The sequence below is a fragment of the Physeter macrocephalus genome, chromosome 12 (assembly GCF_002837175.3).
Source record: "Physeter macrocephalus isolate SW-GA chromosome 12, ASM283717v5, whole genome shotgun sequence".
Taxonomy (NCBI): Eukaryota; Metazoa; Chordata; class Mammalia; order Artiodactyla; family Physeteridae; genus Physeter; species Physeter macrocephalus.
In genome coordinates this window covers 33,343,960-33,367,860 of record NC_041225.1, presented here as the reverse complement: position 1 = coordinate 33,367,860, position 23,901 = coordinate 33,343,960, and the positions used below count along the sequence as shown (strand labels likewise).

General features: G+C 33.7%; 1 protein-coding gene across 2 annotated transcripts in view; it reads left to right on the top strand.

The window, feature by feature from the left end:
* The window catches only part of ROCK2 (Rho associated coiled-coil containing protein kinase 2), a 141,548-nt gene that overhangs the window by 106,730 nt on the left and 10,917 nt on the right, over positions 1-23,901 (top strand). The window contains exons 17-33 of one of the 2 annotated variants that reach the window (XM_028497012.2): positions 312-418; positions 3,088-3,247; positions 4,536-4,696; positions 5,064-5,248; positions 10,660-10,729; positions 11,450-11,553; positions 11,718-11,904; positions 13,868-13,961; positions 14,056-14,150; positions 14,935-15,114; positions 15,627-15,795; positions 16,125-16,301; positions 17,984-18,054; positions 19,293-19,381; positions 19,818-19,896; positions 20,947-21,208; positions 21,296-21,509. In XM_028497012.2, the coding sequence (XP_028352813.1) occupies positions 312-418; positions 3,088-3,247; positions 4,536-4,696; positions 5,064-5,248; positions 10,660-10,729; positions 11,450-11,553; positions 11,718-11,904; positions 13,868-13,961; positions 14,056-14,150; positions 14,935-15,114; positions 15,627-15,795; positions 16,125-16,301; positions 17,984-18,054; positions 19,293-19,381; positions 19,818-19,896; positions 20,947-21,208; positions 21,296-21,509 (2,404 nt within the window). The remainder of the gene's footprint in view (positions 1-311; positions 419-3,087; positions 3,248-4,535; positions 4,697-5,063; positions 5,249-10,659; positions 10,730-11,449; positions 11,554-11,717; positions 11,905-13,867; positions 13,962-14,055; positions 14,151-14,934; positions 15,115-15,626; positions 15,796-16,124; positions 16,302-17,983; positions 18,055-19,292; positions 19,382-19,817; positions 19,897-20,946; positions 21,209-21,295; positions 21,510-23,901) is intronic. The other variant, XM_007127626.4, reaches the window with a different exon arrangement.

Here is a 23,901-nt window from a genome sequence, read left to right as displayed (position 1 = left end):
GCTAGAATAGTACATGTCTGAATATACTACTCTGTTATGTAAGGTTAGCATATTAGAAATACATTGTTACAAAATTTTATGAATGAAAGATTTACTTTCAAATAGTATGAAGTATTTTAAGTAACAAACCACTTCTAAAGGTGATAGATTGGATTCCAGTCGAATTAACTGTAAAGCACTACACCAACAATTATAAAAGTTCTGCTCATAAATAACAACTTTAAGGAATGAGGTGAATTCCAAATTTTTTACTCTAAGTTTAATATGTATACTATATGAGTTTATTGTTTTTAAAAATGTTTCAATTTTAGGTAGAATATCTGGCCTAGAAGAAGATTTAAAGAATGGCAAAATCTTATTAGCAAAAGTAGAGATTGAGAAGAGACAACTACAGGAGAGATTTACTGATTTGGAAAAGGTAAAACATGTTAAGTTTTACGTTTGTGTAAGTAAATGACTAGACAGTTTGGGGTTGAAAAACTTATTTTAAAATAAGGAAAATTAGTAACTGAAATATTTCCATCACTCATGTACTTTCTTATATTCACACTTGGTTATGTAGATTAGGGATGTGTATTTTAAGGCTTACCATAACACTGTACAAGCAGCCCTTAAATGGTAGATGCTTATGAAGGGAGAGCCTCTCTAGGGATGTATAATGAGAATGCTTCTTCCTGGGCATCCAAGGAAAATGCAAATTTTGACTTACAATATATCTTCTTTTAAAAAAAATTTATTTTATTTATTTTTGGCTGCATTGGGTCTTTGTTGCTGTGTGCGGGGGGCTACTCTTCGTTGCAGTGAGCGGGCTTCTCATTGCAGTGGCTTCTCTTGTTGTGAAGCACAGGCTCTAGGTGCGCGGGCTTCAGTAGTTGTGGCTCATGGGCTCTAGAGCGCAGGCTCAGTAGTTCTGGCTTGTGGGCTTAGTTGCTCCGCGGCATGTGGGATCTTCCTAGACCAGGGATCGAACCCATGTCCCCTGCATTAGCAGGTGGATTCTTAACCACTGTGCCACCAGGGAAGCCCATCTTACAATATGTCTTTAAAATGACGTAAAGTTATCGTGACTTTTCATTTAGAAGTTTACCAAAAAGTACTATAAACCAGGGATAATTTCTAGGCTCTGTGCAGTTAATATTTTATTTTCATTCACTTATTTATTCATTCATTTAAGTATTTAATGTATCATATGTGGTAGAAATATCAGGATGCAGTTCTTCCCCTTAACAATCTCACAGTCTAATGGGTAATTTCTAAAGTAATCATAAAGTACACAGATAATTCTACTGCAGTGTAGTAAATAGAATGATAGAGGTATGGGCAGGGTATATTGGGTGCACAGAATGAATCCCTAATCTGACAAGGCAGGATTGGTTGACAGGGTAAAGTTGGGGAGGACAGCATGGGCAAAAGGCACAGAGAATAGAAAATAAAAAAGTCATAGTCAGTTTATTTAAATGCTAACTGTTCAATATTTCTGGAGTAAAGAGCAGGGGTCAACAAATTTTAATCTTTTAAGGGAAAGACGGTAAATACTTCAGACTTTGCAGGCCATATGATCTCTGCTGCAGCAAAAGGAATGGACATGGCTATGATCTAATGAAATTTTACAAAAATAGACGTCAGGCTAAAATTGGCCTGAAAACCTGATGTTAAAGTGTGATGAATTCACTGGCCTGAGTGAGGCTGCAGAGCCAGGCATGAGCCAGGCCATGCAAGATGTTGAATACTCTATTAACAACACTTAGTTGCTCTAAGTAATGGACTAACCACTGAAGGGCTTTTAAGTTGGATGATTTTATTAGAGGAACATTTAAGATAGATCATTATGTACCATGTGGAAACTAGGTTTGAGGAGGACACAATGACGTAGGTAGATTAGTCAGAGGCTTTTTCAGTAACCTAGATAATGGAGACTTAACTAGTACAGTAGTTCAAAGGATAGAAAATAAGGATCAATCTGAGAAATATTTGGAGGAGGAATATTTGGGAACACTTAGTGATTGATTAGATATGGCATGTGAATAGTACTCAAGAACGAGTTCTGGGTTCCTAGTTTGTGACGAAATCTATAATGGTACCATTAATTAATAAAGAATAAAGGAAAAATAGCTTTTTTAGAGGAGACAATGATAAATCCATTTTAGTCCTAAGTTGAGGTGCCCGTGAGACAGCCAAATTAGGATGTCTACAAAGAAGAAGCTATGGTAGTAGCAGATAGAAATATTTGAGAGTCATCGATATAGAAGTAACTCAAACCATGTGACTGGAAGAGCCCATCTGCAAAGAGATTGCTTAGAGCATTGGTTTTTCAGAGCAGAGTAAATTACTCTGTTGGTGGATTGTGTAGTTTGAAAAAAATCATTCTTATTCTTGAAAAACAAAAGAAATACCTATGTTTACGATATAAATTGTAGAAAACAAAGAATTAGAAAATCTTTTGAGGATCTATCAAAAATAGACTGACTTCTATTAAAGATTCTCAACTTAAAACAAGTCTCCTATGTGGAAAATAAGGGTGAATAGTAGAGGATCCTGAGATTTCTTTTTTTTTTTTTTTAGATATAGCAAAGGGAAACATTAGGTATGTTTTAAAAGTTTGAGAAGTACTAATATAGGAAGAGGAGAAGCATTATGGCTAAAGAACACTACTCCAGAGAACACCCAACATTTAAGGGGCAGCTGGGAGAAAACTTCACATGCAACAGAAAAGATGAGAGAGCAGGATGGGGAGAGCCAAGTGAGTTCAGTGTCAGGTATGTCAAGGAAGTAGTTTCAAGGGCAACAGTGAGTTCAAATGAAATAAAGACTATAAATGTCTGTTGAATTTGATATTGAGATATCATTTGTCACTTTATTGAGCTCAAGCAATCTCAATGAAGATCTCAAAACAGTAGAGTGGAGATGTGGGAGATGGGTACAGAGGGAAGTGAACAGGTAGAGTGCATAGATTACTTTTACAAGAAGTTTGAAGATCAGAGCGAACATGTTGAACATTATTAGTAAGCCTGTAAAAAAAAAGACTACGTTTTTGAAATTGCAAGCCAATCTTTTTTGTTGATAGCTGCCATTTAAAATCTTTAATAGGAGAAGAACAACATGGAAATAGATATGACGTATCAACTAAAAGTTATACAGCAGAGCTTAGAACAAGAAGAGGCTGAACATAAGGCTACAAAAGCACGGCTGGCAGATAAAAATAAGATTTATGAATCCATTGAAGAAGCTAAATCAGAAGCCATGAAAGGTACGCATTTTCATAAGAGGGTTTTCAGCAGCATTTTACGGAATTGATGCTGTATTCAACTCTGATTTTGAAAAATATTTTTAAAAGTATTAGGAAAGCTTTACATATATGTTTTTCCTTGAAGACAGCAGCCATTTCTAAGGTAGTAAGCCCCCAACACAGAATTACTCAACCAAATTTCTAGATCAGAGAGAAATTAATAGTTCAGTGCTATCAACAGTGACAGGCATACAGAGTGCGAAGCTCTAGATACATCTACTCAGATTTGGGGGATATACTCTTTTTATAATATTTAGTTTGACATTTCACCAGCTTGTGTTACAAAAGTCTTACGAGTTTATAGAATATAAGTTCACTGAATATTTTTAAATAAAGATTTATTTTTCTGCTACTCTGTGCTTCTCAGTGTTACTCTTCTTGCCTAAAAACATTAAGCAAGATCCTAATCATTATAGAGGTAGATCCTATGACCTCAATGGCTCTTTCTATATTAGCATATTACTATGCAGAGGATGAAAATTATGTTTTAGGGAGTTGGCAGAGGACAGGAGTCTAGAACCAAACTTCCTGAGTTTAAATCCTGGTTTTGACACTTCCTAATTATTTGACTAGCCAACTTAATTAACCTCTCTGAGGCTCAGTTTCCTCATCTCTAGAATGGTGATAATAGCACCTACACCCATAGGGATTTTGCAAAGATTTTGCATTAACATATGTGTAGTACTTAAATGCTGCCTGGCATATGGCAAGCACTTGATAAGTGCTCACACAGGAGAATTTTCAATGACCTAAGAAAATGTTCACAATATTTTTTAAAAGGAAAAAAACCAAAACAGAGAAAATTGAGAAAATATACAAAATATCCTGATTTAGTAGCATTCTGGTTAATCTTTACTTATTTTTATTTTCCTATATTTTCTAAATGATTTGCAACAAACTTTTAATTTGTTTTATTATATTCATTTAATATATATATATTCATATTCATTTTAAAAGATGTAAATGTCTTTTAGAAACATAAGTAAAGGCAGAATTATTTTGCTTTCATCAAAATGGATGTAATATTGTGGAGTGTGGTAGAATTTTATACCCTGCAAATGAAACACCTAATTTTCAAGCATGAAATTGTTGACATTTCAATTGAGAGGAGAGATGAAAATATTAAATTGGAAATTTAAATTATTAAGGCAGCATCATTTACTGTAATTTTTATTATAACTGTGTCATTCATGTATTTGATATGCTTCTTTTGTTTGATTCATGATTATGTCAATTTTTGTGGCAATAGAAATGGAGAAAAAGCTCTTGGAGGAAAGAACTTTAAAACAGAAAGTAGAGAACTTGTTGCTGGAAGCTGAGAAAAGATGCTCTATATTAGACTGTGACCTCAAACAGTCACAGCAGAAAATAAACGAACTCCTCAAACAGAAAGATGTGCTAAATGAGGATGTAAGTGTGAAGTTTACTAATAAATAGTAGTAAACTATTTAATGAATTAATAGTAAACTAGGTTTATTTATAAAGGTTCGGTGATGGTTTTATAATTTAAAATTTTTTCTTCTAAAATAATATTCCATAATCTTTCAATTTTACCAAATTTGGATGATATACTAAATGAATCATGATTAAAACATTTCTAAAGACCACATTTTATTTTAAAAATATGTCATTATGGAAAATCCAAGAAATATTTTATTTTGAAGTGAATTAACTGTTTAAGGGGGAAAATCTGTTTTACATCATCATGTTTACTGCCAGCTTCACTGATAAGAAAGTCAAAATAATTTACTTACATACCAATAACACTATTTTTTAGGTTAGAAACTTGACATTAAAAATAGAGCAGGAAACTCAGAAGCGCTGCCTTACACAAAATGACTTGAAGATGCAAACACAGCAAGTTAACACACTAAAAATGTCAGAAAAGCAGTTGAAACAAGAGAATAATCATCTCCTAGAAATGAAAATGAGCTTGGAAAAACAGAATGCTGAACTTCGAAAGTAAGTTAATTGTTTGAGACAAAATTTATTAATATGCACAACTATCCACGTGTAAATTATCTTAATTTTGATTTATCTGGGGATTTTCTTTTGAAAAAGGTTTAATTTTCTTGACCACATTTTCTCTTTCTTTCTGTTTTAAGTAATGTGTTAAGTGCCACTGTTGTCCTACAAAAAGATTTTATTTGCTTCCCTGACAGTTTTTTACTACTGCCACCTTACGATATAATATATAGAGTGTTGGTGTTGAAGAAGAAGAAAATGTCTGGGATTTGTACTCCATGCTCTTAGGATTTTTCCTCAGGACTGTCCCTCAAGCATAAGTCTTTTTGTTTGTTTCTTTAGTTTCTGGGACTTGGAAACGTTTGACTGTTAAGCATGGGACTTGGAAATGTTTGACTGTTAAGCAAACACCATATAAATTTTTAAATCATTTTTTAGGATACACTCTAGTGCTATATTTAATTTACTTCGAAAATAGAAAACATTGGTAAAATACTTTTAAAGTATACAGTAATATACTGTTAAAATTTATGCCATTCAGTCATTAGTAGTATAATTAGTTCTTCCCAATCATGACCAAAGGTCATATTGGATTCCAGTTACTTGATAGGAGGCAGAGTGAAAAGAAAATAAGCTTTGGAGCCAGACAGATCAAGGTGTGAATCCCATTTCCACTACTTACTAGCTGATCAACTTTGGGCAAAATACTTTAACCTCTCCAAACCTTTTGTCACAGCTACAAAAGGGGGGCAGTAATAGCTTCCTTGTTAGGGATCTTGTAAAGCAGGGGTCCCCAACCCCCAGGCCACAGACTGGTACCAGTCCGCAGCCTGTTAGGAACTGGGCCGCACAGCAGGAGGTGAGCGGCAGGAGCGAGCCGTCGCCTCCCATCGCTGGCATTACCGCCTGAACCATCCCCCCACCCCACCCTGGTCCGTGGAAAAATTGTCTTCCTCAAAACCAGTTCCTGGTGGCAAAAAGGTTGGGGACCACTGTTGTAAAGGATAACAATGACTTATTTACAGCATCTAGCACACAGTAAATGGTAGGGGCCATTATTACTACAACTGTTACTGTTACTATTACTAGTATGTCTACTATAGGACTATTACTTTGTTCCTATCACTTTTGCTAATTGCCTGCTTTGTACATACCTGTGACAGGTCAGTAAGATTGACACTACTTAGGAAAGGATGGTCAAATATTCAAATATTGACATTTCCTAGGAAAGGATGGTCAAAAAGAGTTTGTTCTTTTTGCTGATCTATTGCCTGGGTAAACCTAGACTCTTAAACTTCACGAGATTTTAACTTTTAAAAATTGGAACTAGAAACTTGAACAGTATCCAGGCATCTTTGTCCAATATTTTTTTGTTCTTTGTTTTTTCCCCTGTGTGTTAGCTTTATTCTTCCCTCTCATTTTTTTATTTAACAGAAAACTTGGTCCTTCAAGAAGGACAAACTCTAGAGATATGTCTTACAGCTTCATTTATGTGGAGCGACCCTGATTTGGCTTTTCTGGATCTCTAAGTCCTGAGATGGAACTCATTTGCCTGGCTTTGGTCAAGAGCCTAAACTGGATCCTCAGTTCTAGGGAACACAGTCTTTAAAACTATTTGACTGCACAGCTGTTCTCCATAGTATTTATTCTAACAGCAATGTTTATATGACTACAAAGGCTAGTTAAATATCTAGAGTGTGTTTCTTCTCCTGTTCTAATTACTCTTTGTTTATACCTAATTTATGATACTTAGTATATATGCCTATTATTTTCTTCATAAGTGCGCTTGGATCTATTGTTTCTTAATCCCTCAGTTCCTAACCCCTCCTCGCCAAAGATACCCACATCTGCTCTCTTAATCACCTAACAGAGTATAAATTCATTGAATGGCAAAAGAAAAAAAAACACACTTATATTTTGCTATCTCCAACCCTTGATTAATTTCTTGCACATAAGACATCCTCAATAAGTGTTGCATGAATGAATACATATCTGTCATGTGTAAGGCACTGATAACCACTGTGGGAGATTCAAAGATGAGTCAGATGTATTTCCTACCCCTAACCTTACTAGCATTTTATCAGAAGTTATTCCTTAGGAAGAGGTAAGGCAAGTACATAAATAATTGGAATACAAAGTTAAATGTATATATATATATATGTGTATATATATATATATATATATATATGTGTGTGTGTGTATATATATATATATGCAATGAGAATTTACATATGAAGTGCTATGTAGGCTTGCACTTGAAAATGGCCAACATAGACTTCTTTTCTTCCTTCCAAGATTCCAGTAAAACTCTAGTAGAGGAATTTTTTTAATGTGTAAACCCACATCATGTCATTCCAGTGGATTGGAGGACAGGAAATTACTTACTTAATGAGATAGTGGCAGGTGGGTGGAAACCTTCTGCCTAATGAAGTAGAGCAGCAGAAGCAACAGCCAGGAGTATATATGAAGTGGGATGTAGGTGAAGAAGAAAAATGTTTCATTATTCAAAGCAAATACCTTGGAGGGCTGGAGTAAGATGTGATGTTGTAAATGGAGCAATCTGCTGATCATACTCTGCCACTACCTCTTGCAGAAATGTCTGTAGTCAGGCATTGCCACCACTAGGGTTCCTACAGAGCATTCCCTCTGAAGAAATGGGGCATACCCTCTGTGGATAATTAGAACAGCTAGTGTGGGGTCAGCAGCTCAGAGAAAAGCCTTTCTTATTCTGGCATTTAGTGGTCTTCCTGTTTATGACTGACTTCCTAAGCCTTTCATTTTAAACTGAAGTTTGCTATTTAGAAAACCCCTCCCGTGTACCCAGAGATTAAAATTTCTGATGCCTCCTGGTTACTCATCACTAAGCATTTGAGGAAATCCTGCAGTATGAAAGAGAAAGACTATGATAAAGAAGAAGAAAGAGTGCCACCAGATGAAACATATATCAAAGAATAGAAGAGAACTTAACAAAAAGAAAGCACAAATTTTAAAAACCTGCTGGTAATAATTAGTACTGATCAAAGATTCTAGGAGATACTACTTCCATTAAACAAGAACCTGACCTAATAAAGGACAGCCGGAATAGGAAGGAGCTCTTGAAGATGAAAAATTATCGCCAATGTAAACTTATTAGAAGGGTTCGAAGAAAAAAATCAAAGAAATTTCACAAAATATAGAACAAGAAGGAATAACTAGAAAATATGAGAGAAAAGCTAAGACACAGACAGACTGTTCCAGGAGTTCTAGCACCAAAGAATCCCAGAGAAACCCAGGGGAGGAAATTATTAAAAGAATAATAGAAAAGAATTTCCTATAGCTGGAAAAGAAGTCTGTAGATTGAAAGGATCCAGCAAAGGTACATGAAAAAAGACTCACATTTAGACATGTTCTTATGGCAATAGGAAATGGAGGTTTGATTATGTCACTTAGACCAGTGATACAACTACATTAGGGGTTGGGGAGAGGTTAGGGATGGTAAGAGCTAAATTCTCACATCTGGCAGCAGGGAATTGGTAAATAATTAAAATGTATGTCAAGAAATAAGCTGAGATGTGGCGGTAACCACCAAAAGAACAATACACAGAAATGAAACAAAGTGATTTTCTCTAGGGGAATAGGGTTAGCCCATGGATCGATAATGGAGAGGAGACTTAGAATTTTTTCTGTGCTAGTCTGTACTATCTAATTGTAACCATGTGCATATTATGTGGTTACTTTCTGAAAAATATTTTTTCTTAAATACCTAATGAATGTTGAGCTTTAAAAGCTACATATAATGAATGGTAGCTCTTCAAGAAGATCATGATATTAAAATTACACTGGGGTTTGCTGCAGGCGGGCTTAGCTGGTGATGATGATTTTAAATTTTTAAAACTTGTTCTTTCATATGTTATTAATTAGTATCTTTCACATTTTCTGCTCAGAAATAAAAATCATGATTCTTTAATAATACACTCATCAATAATAAAATAGAGAATTTACACAATTAAGTGACATTGAGTAATAATTTCCCTTTTATCCAGAAGTTAAAGGGCCAAGTAAGTAAACAAAGTGACCAAATTATATTAAATGCAAATAAGGATGAAAGTCCTAAGTAATATTAAATTGAAGATGGTGTGATTAAATCATTTACTCTCTCTGAGTTTTTTCTTGCTATCTACATTTTTATTTTATTTTATTTTTTTGGCCCTGCAGCATGTGGGATCTTAGTTCCCCAACCAGGGATCAAACCCATGTCTCCTGCAGTGGGAGCGTGGAGTCTTAACTACTGGACTGCTGGGGAAGTCCAGCTGTATACATTTTTAAAATATCTAAGTGGTAGTAAAATATTTTCTCACTATAAGACATTCAGAACTATATTAAAGAGAAAACAATGTAAGGTCTCCGTTACGAATGCAGACATAGTTAATCTCTACAGAGGTAATATATCTTAACAGTCTGTTCCTTGAAAAATCCTTCCACACCCTTTTCTGTGCCTGTACCTGTACATGTATACCATATTTGTAGGGTTGAGTTTTTTGTAGATTTTATTTTGTGTTTTTTGTGTTTTTTTGTATCGTATATTGTGTTGTTCTCCAACTTTTTTTTTTTCCCCTTAGCTTTGACTTGGAATAACTGTAATATATATATTTTGTTAATAAGCCTAGACTTTAACTTATTTCAACCCAACCTCTTAAATGCATTGTTAGGCTCATTTTTTAATTTTATTTATTTTTTATTTAATTTTTTTTCTTTATTGAAGATTAAAATATGTACAGAAAAGTAAACAAATGCTAAGTGTAGAACTCAGTAATTTTTACAAAGTGTTCAAATCTGTGCAGTTACTATTTACATTTAGATATAAAAACCTATACCCTTTACCTCCTTGCAGGCCCCCTTCCCAGTCATTTCTTCACTCATTCTAAGATAATCAATTTTCAGGTGCTCTTTTAATTCTGCTACTTGGTTGGCATAAATGGCTGATCACAATTGCATGCCTGAGAATATGTAATTTAGTGTTATTGGTTTAATATAGCACTATTTGGTCTCAGAATCCCTTTATATTCTTAAAAATTATTGAGGACCCCAAAGAGTTTTTGTTCATGTGAGTTAAATCTAATGTGATTTTTTGTGTTAGAAATTGAAACTGAGAAAATTTTAAAACACAAGAGCATACAAGCACACATTTCATTAGCTGTTGGAGTGATGAAATCATCATATGTCCTACAGCCTCAAGAAAAGCCCATATACACTGAAATAATTAAAGCTTTAAAAATAGTAATGATTCTTAGTATTATGAAAATAATTTTACCTCATGAATTCTCTGAAAGGATCTCAGTACTCCCATGGGTTTCCTAGACCACATTTTAAGAGTTGCTGGCTGAATATGTGTCTAACTTGTTTAAACCTTTGATTCAATGTCCCCACAGAGAACGTCAAGATGCAGATGGGCAAATGAAAGAGCTCCAAGATCAGCTTGAAGCAGAGCAGTATTTCTCAGTAAGTTCCAGACGTGTTACTTTGAAAATTGTTGTATTTGTAGAATTTTTAAAAAATTTTTGCTGCAAAACCAGGAGACTGATATTGTCTTTAGAATAGATTGTTATAGCAAACCCCAGACAGAATTTTGGATGAAAGTTTTGTACCACACGCATACAAAAGGAACACCTGGGCAAGAGACTGTAGATAATTTAACAGAAATCCATTGTCATTGCTAAAAACATGGTTCTAAGCACATACTCATACCCTATGAAGTTGATTAATAAAAGCATTGGTTTTTGAGGAAGAATATAATAATGAAAGAAAGAAAATTGTCATTTTAACATTTGTACTTTTTTGAGATCAGTTTTAAAATATGAAGTAGTAACTGTCACCTGTTTCACTGATTTTAAGCCAACAAAATTTTCTTGTCTAAACTAGTAATTTTTTTTTGGCCTCTTCATCCTATCAATCTGTGTCATTTAATGAGAAATCTCACTTTGATATCCAGTTGAAAATCACGCTTCTAAATTATTAGCTGAATTTTTATTAGTTAATTGGTTGATTACCAGAAAATAGAAAAGCTCATTAAACTATTAATTTGCTCATGGGCTCAACATTACTGTTTTATGAGCATATTTGTATGTGCTCAACTGGACTTTTTGTCTGGATAGCTTTTGAACGTAGAAATAATATTCCTGATGATGATGATACATATTTCTATTCTATTTTGCTATTTAGACCCTCTATAAAACACAGGTTAGGGAACTTAAAGAAGAATGTGAAGAAAAGACCAAACTTTGTAAAGAATTACAGCAGAAGAAACAGGAATTACAGGATGAAAGGTAAGGATAAGGTCCTTGTCTCTTTTGTTCATAGCCATGAACCCTACTCCTCGAACAGTGCCTGCTATACTCCAAATAAAAATTTGTTGATGAAGTGAATTAGACAAAAATTTGACTTTGTAGCAAAAAATTGAACATTAAAATTTTATCCCTCTAAAATGTAGAGACTCCTTGGCTGCTCAACTGGAGATTACCTTAACCAAAGCAGATTCTGAGCAACTGGCTCGCTCAATTGCTGAAGAACAATATTCTGATTTGGAAAAAGAGAAAATCATGAAAGAGCTGGAGATCAAAGAGATGATGGCTAGACACAAACAGGAACTCACTGAAAAAGATGCTACAATTGCGTCTGTAAGTAAAATGCTTGGTTCTTTTTTGGTTCTAATTAAATTACTGTATCATAAATCTTCCTTAGAAATACTAAGAAAGTAACACAGATCTAAGTGAAAAAGTGTATATGCTGGCTACAAGGTATTTGACCTAGTGAACCATCATCTTCTCAGTGTTTGGCAGAGAGAGGCTCAGAAGAAAACTACTTCCAATGGCTTCTCCTGTTGGTAAATTCAGAGTTCAAGGACTAAAGTGCAAGGGAAATACCAAAAAGAGAACAGTTTGTCTTTTTTTCCTTGTTAAACCAGTCTTAGTTTAAAAGAACCTTAAAACTAATCATGAAGATTAGTTTAATCATGAAGATAGTCATATGTAGGCTGAAAAAATTGCAAGAAAAATTTCAAATGGAAGTAAAATATCAAGTAGTTGAGTTTGCCTTATCAATTATCCAGACCTATTAAAATGCTACAGTAATTTAAAAGTTTGGCCCTAGAACAGGGATATTTAACCTGTTCAGTGGAAATGAGTAGGGGGGCCAGAAATAGATTCATCATACACATACAGGAGCTTGGCATACGGTATCAGTGGCAGTATACAAATCAATGGGAAAGGATACAGATTTAATAAATGGTTTTGGAATAACTATATTTTTATGTGGAAAGGAATAAAATTAGTTTCTTGTTATCATTTACCATATACAGTGGAAAATTCTAGCTATCTTAAGAACTTTAAATATGAAAAATAAAATTTTTTAAATATTAGAATGGAATTCAAAATTTACTTATAACAGAAGATAACAAATAAATGACAGGGAAAAGATATTTGTAATGTATTTACTGAACAAGGGATTAGTATCTAGAATATAAGTGGAACTCCTACAGTTCAATACGAAAAAGTTAAATAATCCAAAGGAAAAATTGGCCAAAAGACAAAAACCTAAGAATATGAGCAAAAGTTTAACCTCACTATTTTTTAGGAAAAGGCTAGATAAAATAACTTTGAAATACCATTTCATACCCATTATTTTGGCAAAAATTCAGTATCTGACTACTTTCAAATGTTTGAAGGATGTCTGGAAATGACATTCTTATTTACTGCTATCCAGAGTGTAAATTTAATATGGCACACTATAGTATAGTAAATAGTATGGCAATTTCCAGTAAATTTTAAATATTCATATAATCCAAAGAAAGTCCATAATAAGATAAGTGTGCTAGAGAAATTCGGACACAATACTGCTAGCAGCATAAATGTTTGTAATAAGATGAATGAATGGATAAATGAAATGTGGTAGAAGATAGAACTACTATATCAGTTAAAATGAATTAATTAGGTCTTTATATATCAATAATTTAATTCTTAATATAATGTTGAGTGAAAGCAATTACAGAAAGATAAATGCAGTATGATGCTATTTATGGACAGTTTAAAATCACATAAAACCACATTATATTATTTCACATATATGTATTAAAAGTATACAATCATGGATGGGAAGGATGAACACATAATTCACAATAAAATTTCCTTCAGGAAGGAAGAAGAGGAGTAGGATTTGAAGTGAATACCAAAGAATGTCAACTTCTTTAGTAAAATTTTATTTTCTGTTTTAAAGCAATGTTTGGTAAGAAATTAAATTATGGTTTTAAAATTTATTCTGCATGATGGAATGCAGAGCTTTGTTACAGTATTTGCTTTTTTTAGTTTACTAAATTGTTTTTCATTTAAAATACTGCTAAGGATTTTTGAAAGAGGGCAATTTTTTAGCTTCCTGGGGTGCATATGAAGTCAGTATGGTTAGCAAAATTTTCATCAAGGGTGAAGTTTGGTAAGGTAGGACAAAGGCAAGAAGTGTAGAGATAGATGTAATTAGAAAAACAAGAGCTTTAGCAACATTCTAGGATATTTTCATTTTGACGTACTGCTTTAAAACTTAACATTTTGTAAATTAGGATATGATTTTTGTTCTACTTTCATTTCGTAGCTCGAAGAAACTAATAGGACACTGACTAGTGATGTTGCCAATCTTGCAAATGAGAAAGAAGAATTAAATAACAAATGGAAAGATGCCCAAGAGCGTATGTACTAATAAGAATAACGTTTATTTTCAATATGCCTAATGCTTGTCAGTTGCTGAATTATCAGTATAATTTTTACATTTTTCTGTTTCAGAACTATCAAGGTTGAAGGATGAAGAGATAAGTGCCGCAGCTATTAAAGCACAGTTTGAGAAGCAACTGTTAACAGAGAGAACACTCAAAACTCAAGTGTGTATAATATGCTCTAAATATGATTTTGAAATTTTTCTTAGTTCACCTTTTTTACATTTTACTTCTAACATTACAGATTGGCTGTAGCAGTCATTGCTTGTATCAGTATTTGTGAACAGTCAGGATTATCTGATTTTTACCAGGTTGGGAGAAGCTAGATTTGATTAACATTGTTGAGTTCAGTGTTTATTAAAGTTTTTCTTAATTTTTCCATATGGAACCACAGTCCATCCTAATTTTTTATTGTAATCTGATAAATTTTTCTGCTTTTGAGAAACGGTAGAGAATGACCATTTGCTGACAGCCTAAAAAAGGGTCACTCTGAAAAGACACCATGATTATTAACTATTGTTTTCTCAGCTCTCATGATTGTATATACAGCATGAATACTTGTGGGGTCCAAGATGCTCCGCTCTGTGGTTGGACACATGTTGTATTTATTAGTGTGATGCCAATGCAAAACTCCCTTCTAGGATAAAAGAAGATCTGCCTCGTAAAAGTCTCTCTTGGAACTAAAAACCCAAAGTGGTAGAAGGTGACATTAGAGCGAACCTATAAACATTTAAAATTACAGTTCTCAGAAAATATGAGAGTGAAAAAGTACTAGGGTATTGGTTGGAAAAGGATGATGAGTAATGAAGAGGGTGTATTTTTTAATATAGAAAGTGTTTCTTTGTGGCCCTGTGTGTAGGGAAGGTTTTATAACTTGCTATTGGTGAATGACCAAGAAATCAACATAATTTATTTTATTTATTTACATACTTATCTTTATGTTTTTAAGGCTGTGAATAAGTTGGCCGAGATCATGAATCGGAAAGAACCTGTCAAGCGTGGTAGTGACACAGATGTGCGGAGAAAAGAAAAGGAGAATAGAAAGCTACATATGGAGCTTAAATCTGAACGTGAAAAACTGACTCAGCAGATGATCAAGTATCAGAAAGAACTGAATGAAATGCAGGCTGTAAGAATACTTTCTGAAGACTTCTTTTTCAGAAGTAGAATTATTTTCATGTCTGTATATATTTTATAGCTTATGGAGCATTTCTATTAATAATTACAGTAGTCACCCCTTATGCAAGGGAGATATGTTCCAGGACCCGCAGTGGGTACCTGAAACCACAGATAGTACTGAACTCTATACGTACTATATTTTTTCCTATACTCTAAGGGGGTGGGTAGCACATACAGTGTGAATAAACTGGGCAAAGGGATGATGAACATCCCAGGCAAGCAGAGCCAAGCAATGTGAAATTTCATCACACTACTCAGAAACGGCATGTAATTTAAAATTTATGAATTGTTTATTTCTGGAATTTTCCATTTAATATTTTCAGACTGCAGTTGACCTTGGATAACTGAAACCACAGAAAGTGAAACCTTGGATTGGGAGAGACTACTGTATTATTGAACTAGGAAGCAAAATTATAAGATGTATAGCATCCAGTTAATTTAACATAGTTTAATTTCTTGTAGCAAATAGCTGAAGAGAGTCAGATTCGTATTGAACTACAGATGACACTGGACAGTAAAGACAGTGACATTGAGCAGTTGCGGTCCCAGCTCCAGGCCTTGCATATTGGTCTGGATAGTTCCAGTATAGGCAGTGGACCAGGGGATGCTGAAGCAGATGATGGGTTTCCAGGTACAGATTTGTTTCCAGTCCTTATGTTTACTGTTTTCTTAAATTAAATCAATTGATTGTTTTAAGACATTGACTGACTTTGCTCTTGAGGAAAAATATTTGTCATTTCTTTAAGGGAAAACCTACTCCTTAGAGTGGAGGTTCCAATGACAATTTATTTTATTTATTTATTTTTCACAAAATTTTTTATTAAAAAATACAAATGTAAATTTCACATATTATTTAAATTAACTCTTTATATATTGTACATAGCTCTCTTTTAAAGCTTTCATTTTATTTTTTCTTAACTTCTTTCTGCATTCTTACTTCCTTTTATGTTGGGTGTTCAGTTCATATCACTCAGTCACACACTATGGAATCCATGTCATTCACCTACCAACGTTCCTCTACTTCTCTCAATATTGCCACTAAGCCTTCCAGTTCTCATATGCTCCTTGACTCTGATTCTGACTCAGAAGAAGAATCTGTGCCTTACTTACCTATTTCATCGGAACCTAATGGTACAGGTGATATCCTGAAAGTCTTTCGCCTCTGGGTTTTTTTTTCCACTACCCATAATTTTAGTCCTTTTGAAAAATTATAACATTAACTAATATTCACTAACTCTAACAAGTTGCTCAGTTAACAAGTCTCAGTTAAAAAGAAACTGCTGCATGAACAAAGAATTTGTTTTTTAAAGTATTTTCACATGGCATTGCTATTACAATTGATAGATTTATTTTTTCAGCTTACAAGAAATGGAGCTGTACTTTATATCATTTAAGAACATACGGTTTCACTGTCTGTTTCTTCCATTTTTAACCAAGAAGAAATTTTTTCTGAAGTTTCATATCAAGAATGACTGTACAGAAAAAGCATGTGTAGACTGTTTTAGAGGATGTGTTTAGGTTTTCCTTGTGTCAGCATTGTGCTAGGCCTTAAAAAAAGCATAAGACAATTTGACCTGATCCTTGTGCTGAAAAGATTTATAGTTTAAGTGAAGAAACCAGATGGAAAACCCATAAACTGTTATGTTTAACACAAAGTTAGTGTGAGTACAAAAAACGTTTAAAATAAATGCCACAGGATAGTAGTGTATAAGCAGTTGAATGTAAAGTAAAATTTAATCTCTTAGTTGAATTCAAAGTAAACTAGCTATATTTATGTACATTGTCGTCACATTTCCCAGGTATATATCAGTATAAATCATAGGTGATTATACTGAAGTTGTTTCAGATCTTAGCAATAAAATTATTTCAGTCTTACCCATATTGTTAGAGGTCATCTGATTAGTCCCTTGAATTGGCATAGGACCATGTCCAGACAGTTGCGAATATGGCTGTTTTTAATGACAGCATTTCTGTTCATGGAGTCTGGAAGGTTATTGATGTGAGAGAGAGAGTATAAGCCTTGGAATCAGAGACGTGTCCCCGTGTGACCTTCTGTGGGGTTGTTGTGAGGGTTAAAGAAGATTTATGTAAAGTGTCTAGCACAGTTCAGACACATAGTAGATGTTAAGTGATAGGCACTTTTATTATTAGCATAACCTCCAAAAATGCTTATTTCACTTAATTATTTCACTAAAATAAACTGATCAAATACCATTAGAACAAATTCTAAGGGTTCAGAGAGTTTCCTTGGTTGAACTAGAACTTTATTGATTTTAATATTTTGGAATTTAGGGATCTTTTGGTTTATTGCTGCTTATTAGCCATATTTGATCTGTAATTTACACAATTTTATTTCATTTTATTATAGCCATTCTAAAAGTCCATTTTCTCTGAACACGTACTTACTCACTTAAAATGTTTTCTCTTCAAAGAAGATGTGCACTATACCTGTAATTAGGCCTTCTTCCAAAAGAAAAATAGAGGATTCTAATACAGGTGTACTGGTGAGAATAGAGAGCTGCTTTTCTTTTTTGCAACTTTTCTGCGGAACTTTGCAAATGCATGAATTTAATTAACAGGGCATTTGACGTTATAAACTACAGGATATGTGTTTCCAGTGTGATATAACCTGGATTTTGTTTTGCATTGTATAACTTGCTTATACTGATCCTGCATTATTATTATATTTTAGATGAGGTATAATGATAAATTCTGAATAGCATATTTGATTTGTGACTTTCATATTAAAAGTTTATTAAATTCCTCATTTTCTTAAGAGACTTGTTATATTTATTCTCATATCTTGTGCTTATTTACAGAATCAAGACTAGAAGGATGGCTTTCATTGCCTGTGCGAAACAACACTAAGAAATTTGGATGGGTTAAAAAGGTATTTGAAAAATGGTTCTTTTGTTTTGCTTTTGGTTTTAGGTACAGCCATTTCACTTGTAGTTGTAAGATACATATAACTAGAACTTCTAGACACATAAAACTTGTTTGCACTTTCTGATTTGGAATAATATAATTTTATGTATCTTATACATAAGATACTTTATGTAGTGATTAAAAAAAACCTTTTCATCACCACCATGTTGTTAATAATAAAATAGTTTTTGGTGTTAGGAAAATAGAAGCCTGTTGACCTTGGTGCTTTTGTTGTTTCAGTGGGAAAACAACTCTGGATATGACAGAAAGTCCCATTTGTTTCTTTTCCTCTGGTACTATGATTATTGATATTATGTTCATTTTTGATAAGTGTCTTATTAGCCTTAGGCTGCTATAACAAAATGCCACAGACTGAGTAGCTTGTCAACAACAGAAATTAATTTCTCATGGTTCTGAAGGCTGGAAGTTCAGATCAAGGTGCCAGCCAGCATGGCTGGGTTCTGGTGAAGGTCCTCTTCCAGGCTACAGACTTCTTGCTCTGTCCTCATGGTGGAAGGTATAAGAATTTCTCTGGAACCCCTTTTATAACAGCATTAATCCCATTCATGAGGGCTCTGGTGTCGTGACCTAATCAACTTCCAAAGACCCCTCTTCCTAATACCGTCCCATTAGGTGTTAGGATTTAACATATGAATTTGGGGGAATATAAACATTCAAACCATAGCAATAAGGTTACTTATGCTATTGGATCTTGAAGCGAAATCAGTCCAAAAAATATTTGAATTTATTCCCCCCCGCCCCCCCAATTTGCTTGTTTAAAGTATGTACAGGGGCTTCCCTGGTGGCGCAGTGGTTGCGCGTCCGCCTGCCGATGCAGGGGAACCGGGTTCGCGCCCCAGTCTGGGAGGATCCCACATGCCGCGGAGCGGCTGGGCCCGTGTGCCATGGCCGCTGAGCCTCTGCGCGTCCGGAGCCTGTGCTCCGCGACGGGAGAGGCCACAACAGAGGGAGGCCTGCATACCACAAAAAAAAAAAAAAAAAAAAAAAAAAAAAGTATGTACAAACAAATTTATTGTTATTTTGAGGAAGACTTTTTTAAGGATACATTAAGATAACTTTTTAGGTATTTAATTTATATTTTCTATGATTTTTATTGCTAATATAGAATTTATTTTCAAAGAAAAATAAATAAGATATATATTAACTTTAATCATTGATTCCTTTCCTCTTTCTTTTTAACAGTATGTGATTGTAAGCAGTAAGAAGATCCTTTTCTATGACAGTGAACAGGATAAAGAACAATCTAATCCTTACATGGTTTTAGATATAGAGTAAGTATTTTTATTAGAATATTTAGGAACTTTATCTTTTAAAGTTTAAGAGTAACGTGACCTTTTCATCAAGTTAGTGTAATTTATTAGTCATATAGTACTATGTATATACTCATATAGTATAGCTGCTAGCGTACTGTTGTTACATGTTCTTATTTTGCTTCATACAGATGAAAGTCTGGGATATAGAGTTGGCTAAAACATCTTTATTTCATGGGTCTTTAATATGTTGTTTTCTGAAACTAATTAGAAAATTTCTGACTTACTGGAAATTTCTCAAAACTCAAGGAGTGATTGAATTTATAGAGCAGGATATTCTCTGATCTTCTAACAAGGGTCAAAGCAGTCAGTTTTAATTTCTGACATAAGTATAGGATAACTAAAATAATTTGATCCTTTGGTAATACTTTACTCCTTTATTAAAAATCTTTTATAGCAAGTTATTTCATGTCCGACCAGTTACACAGACAGATGTATATAGAGCAGATGCTAAGGAAATTCCAAGGATATTCCAGGTAAACCGTTTTATTTTGTGGTTTGTTTGTTTTGTTTTTTCACCTTTATACATTCTCAGCATGACATGACATAACAAATTTCTTTATTCTTGGGGCTTTTTCAGATTATCTTTCAATTTTAGTCCCATTTAAAGGTGGTTTGTTCCTTTGTGACTTTCATGCTTATGCTATTTAGATACATCTTAATTCTTCTCTCCATTTTACTTGCTAAACTCTGTAGTGTGTTTATATCACATTTCTAACCTTTGCTATATCCTTTTGTTCAAGGTTGGTTATGATATTTTTTGAGCAAGAATGTTCTCCTGTTTTTAGTTTTATGCTCAGCTCTCTAGAAAGTTAAAAAAGTTGCTTGTGAAGTTAAATTTTGCCCCCAGGAGCCCTTTTTACTTCCAATTTAAGGTGAAGACAAATTCTCCCCTTCATTACTTCCATCTTAAAATTAGTCAAACCAACAATTACTGAGTTCCTTCTGTGTAAAAGCCATTGTGCTTGGTGTACTGTGGGAAAGTTGGCTGCTTACTTTCTTGAATGCTTAGAATGTTTATTTGGAGTATATTATACATCCTTTCCTCTTTTCCTTTCTTCCTCAACTCTCCAATTACAAATCTTTTCAATTAAAGCTATATTTGCAGTTATCACCAAGTTGTCTATTTTTGAGAATCACCGAGCCTCAATTCATATAATTGCCACATCTCTTCAGGTGTTTTGAACATTCCCTCCCAGAAAAACTTTCTAACACTAATCAAGTGCAGATTTACCTTTTGCTAGCCTATTCTGATAAAATTGCTGAAACATAGGAAGATGACATGGAGAAAACAAGGAGGCATCATTTGAACAGGATTGATTTTGTTGAAATGTGAACCAAAGTGACCGGGCTAATGACTTTACTCATCTGAGCTCTTGATTTGAACCTGCTAACATTAGAACACCAAATGCATTTTCTTCTCATTGAATAGTTTAGGCTAATTTTATTTACACTATAAGAATCATTATTACGTAAAAAATAACCTATGTTTGAAGATCATTCATTGTTCTTTTTGGTGTTTATAGATCCTGTATGCCAATGAAGGGGAAAGTAAGAAGGAACAAGAATTTCCAGTGGAGCCGGTGGGAGAAAAATCAAATTATATTTGCCACAAGGGACATGAATTTATTCCTACTCTGTATCATTTCCCAACCAATTGTGAGGCATGTATGAAGCCATTGTGGCATATGTTTAAACCTCCTCCTGCTTTAGAGTGCCGTCGCTGTCACATTAAATGTCATAAAGATCACATGGATAAAAAGGAGGAAATTATAGCACCTTGCAAAGGTAAATAGTAAATTACTTGCTCCATCAATATTATTTATGTTCAGATCATTTTAAACATATTAATCTTTTTCAAATATTTCTTTATAGTGTATTACGATATTTCATCGGCAAAGAATCTATTGTTATTAGCAAATTCTACAGAAGAGCAACAGAAGTGGGTTAGTCGGTTAGTGAAAAAGATACCTAAAAAGCCTCCAGCTCCAGACCCTTTTGCACGGTCATCTCCTAGAACTTCAATGAAAATACAACAAAACCAGTCTATTAGGCGGCCAAGTCGACAGCTTGCCCCAAACAAACCAAGGTAATAAATTAAAATGTGGTAAAACTTAAAGTGTTTAAAAAAATATTTTGCTATTTATACTCAAATTACAAACTTTCCTAATTGCAATTTTTCTTTGGCATTTTCATGATCTGTGGAATACCAAATGTTTGAAACTTTCATTGTGCATGTCTCATTCATTTATTCAGCTGGATGTAATAAGTTTACTGACTAAATCACACACATATTAAATTCAACCAAAAATATATGAAGGGCTCATTTTTGTCATGTATATGTATTGGGTTGGCCAAAAAGTTCATTCGGGTTTTCCCATAAGAACGAACTTTTTGGCCAACCCAATACAATACATAATCATAATATTTTAGGATTTTATAAACACATTGACTTAATTTATTGATTTAGTAGACAGGATGCACACACAGACCTTTAAGTGTCAGGTACACACATTGTTTTTATTATTGCAAACCTCTTAAACCTCTTTTATGTTACAGATTTGTGGGGGCAGGACTGAAGTCTTAAATCTTAATTCAAATCTATAAGTTTAAAATAATAACTTGTCTCAGATTTAAAGAGTAATACAGATCAGCTTTAAAAATGCAAATATTAACTAATGAATATAGTGGGCGTTTTTTATAATTGAGGTGGAGTTGGGAATATGGAGTAAGGATAGAGGTTATTATTGCACAAAAACATTTTGATGGAGCCATTTTCATATAGCTGCATTATAGTAATTTTTGATTCAGAATAACCATTTCCTGACTTACTAGCTAATACAGTATTTATAAATAAATACTGCTATTCATTGAAATGAACATTTGGTTAGCTAAAGTATATACTTAGATCATGTATCTGATTTCAAGTGTCCTTTTTGTTCCCTAACACAGGACCTTCAGTATATGAATAATGATGTGCATTGGCTGTATTATCAGAAATGTTTTCATTCTAGCCACAGCATCGTGTATGACTGTTCTTGAAACTAATATCTCAAGGAAATAATTTAGAATGACAAAGGTAGAATTGGTGTTTCAGCAGTGAAAATGTTGAGTTTTTGTGTGAGGTATGATAAAACTAAATATTGTAGAATTAGCGATTATATGATAGTAATTGACCTGAAGAAACTCAAAGGATTCAGAGACCCTGAAGGTCATTCCATGTACCCTGTGCAAAACACCTAAAAATTAAATTTCTATTATTAATATTGTAGAACCATTAATGCATAAATGCCAAGCTATTTTAATACCTGACAATATATAGTGCTTTATAGCTTCCAATGTGCTTCCATATGTTGGGTTGGCCAAAAAGTTCGTTTGGGTTTTTCCGTAAGATGTTATGGAAAAACCCGAACGAACTTTTTGGCCAACCCAATATATTCTCTTTTAACTTTCTATATATTCTTTCATTTGATCTTTAAAATACTCATGGAGTAGAATAGGTAGTATTACTCTCTTTCTTTTTGAGACTCTAGAAAGGAAGATAATTTCTTAGATTCAAGACTATAAGAGCTATAGTTTTTTTAGTATATTTTATTCTTCTGTGCTGTTTGACAAGTTAATGATTTCACGACGTGTTAAGACAGTTTACAAAGCAGTTTTCAGACCAACTGAGGCATGTTTTCAATTACGTAAGTTTTCATGCTCGGTGACTTATAATTTTCTTGCCCCCCCACCCCCAGTTCAGCATTATGATTTATTTGAAAGCACATTTACTTTTGATTTTTGTTACTTTTTTTTAGTTCTGGCCCTGCCCTTCGAATCATTCTTCACTGATTTTTTTTAATACATTTTGCATAGCAACAGTAAGTAATAGGGATTTCTTTCTCTCACAACTATGCATGTAGATAAAACTAATACCGAAACTGACTGTAAAATGTACAGGGATTTTTTTTGGAATTTTAAAATCTAATACACTCTTTAAAATTTTAAATGTAAAGATGGGCAAATCTAAAATACAGTTTTGCATTTTATTATGCCTCTGCAACATTATTTCCATTGCTTTTAACATCTGTGCCTCCATTGCTTCATTAACTCATAAAATTGTATCTGTGTCTGTCCTTAGGTGAATAACCCTAAATTTTGCATTCCATTTTGGGTGTCACATTTTACGAGTAGCATACAAAAATTGGAAGGCATACAGAAGAGAATTACCGAGGGAGTAGTGGGTCATTTGAAGGTGTTACATACACGTATAGCAAGTGAAGGAACTAAGGATATTTTATTTTAGTCTTCTGAGGAAATGTTTTGAAAGGATGGGAGATCATAAGTAACAATAAAGATTTAAAGGATTTTTCCTTGGAAGAACCAAGCAGAGAGGCATATTTTTCAGTCAGCTGGGAAGAACTATCAAGCAGTCAGATTTGCAGAATTGAAAGAATTGGCTTGCTCTAGAATAGTGAGTGCCCTGTTGCCACAGGTGT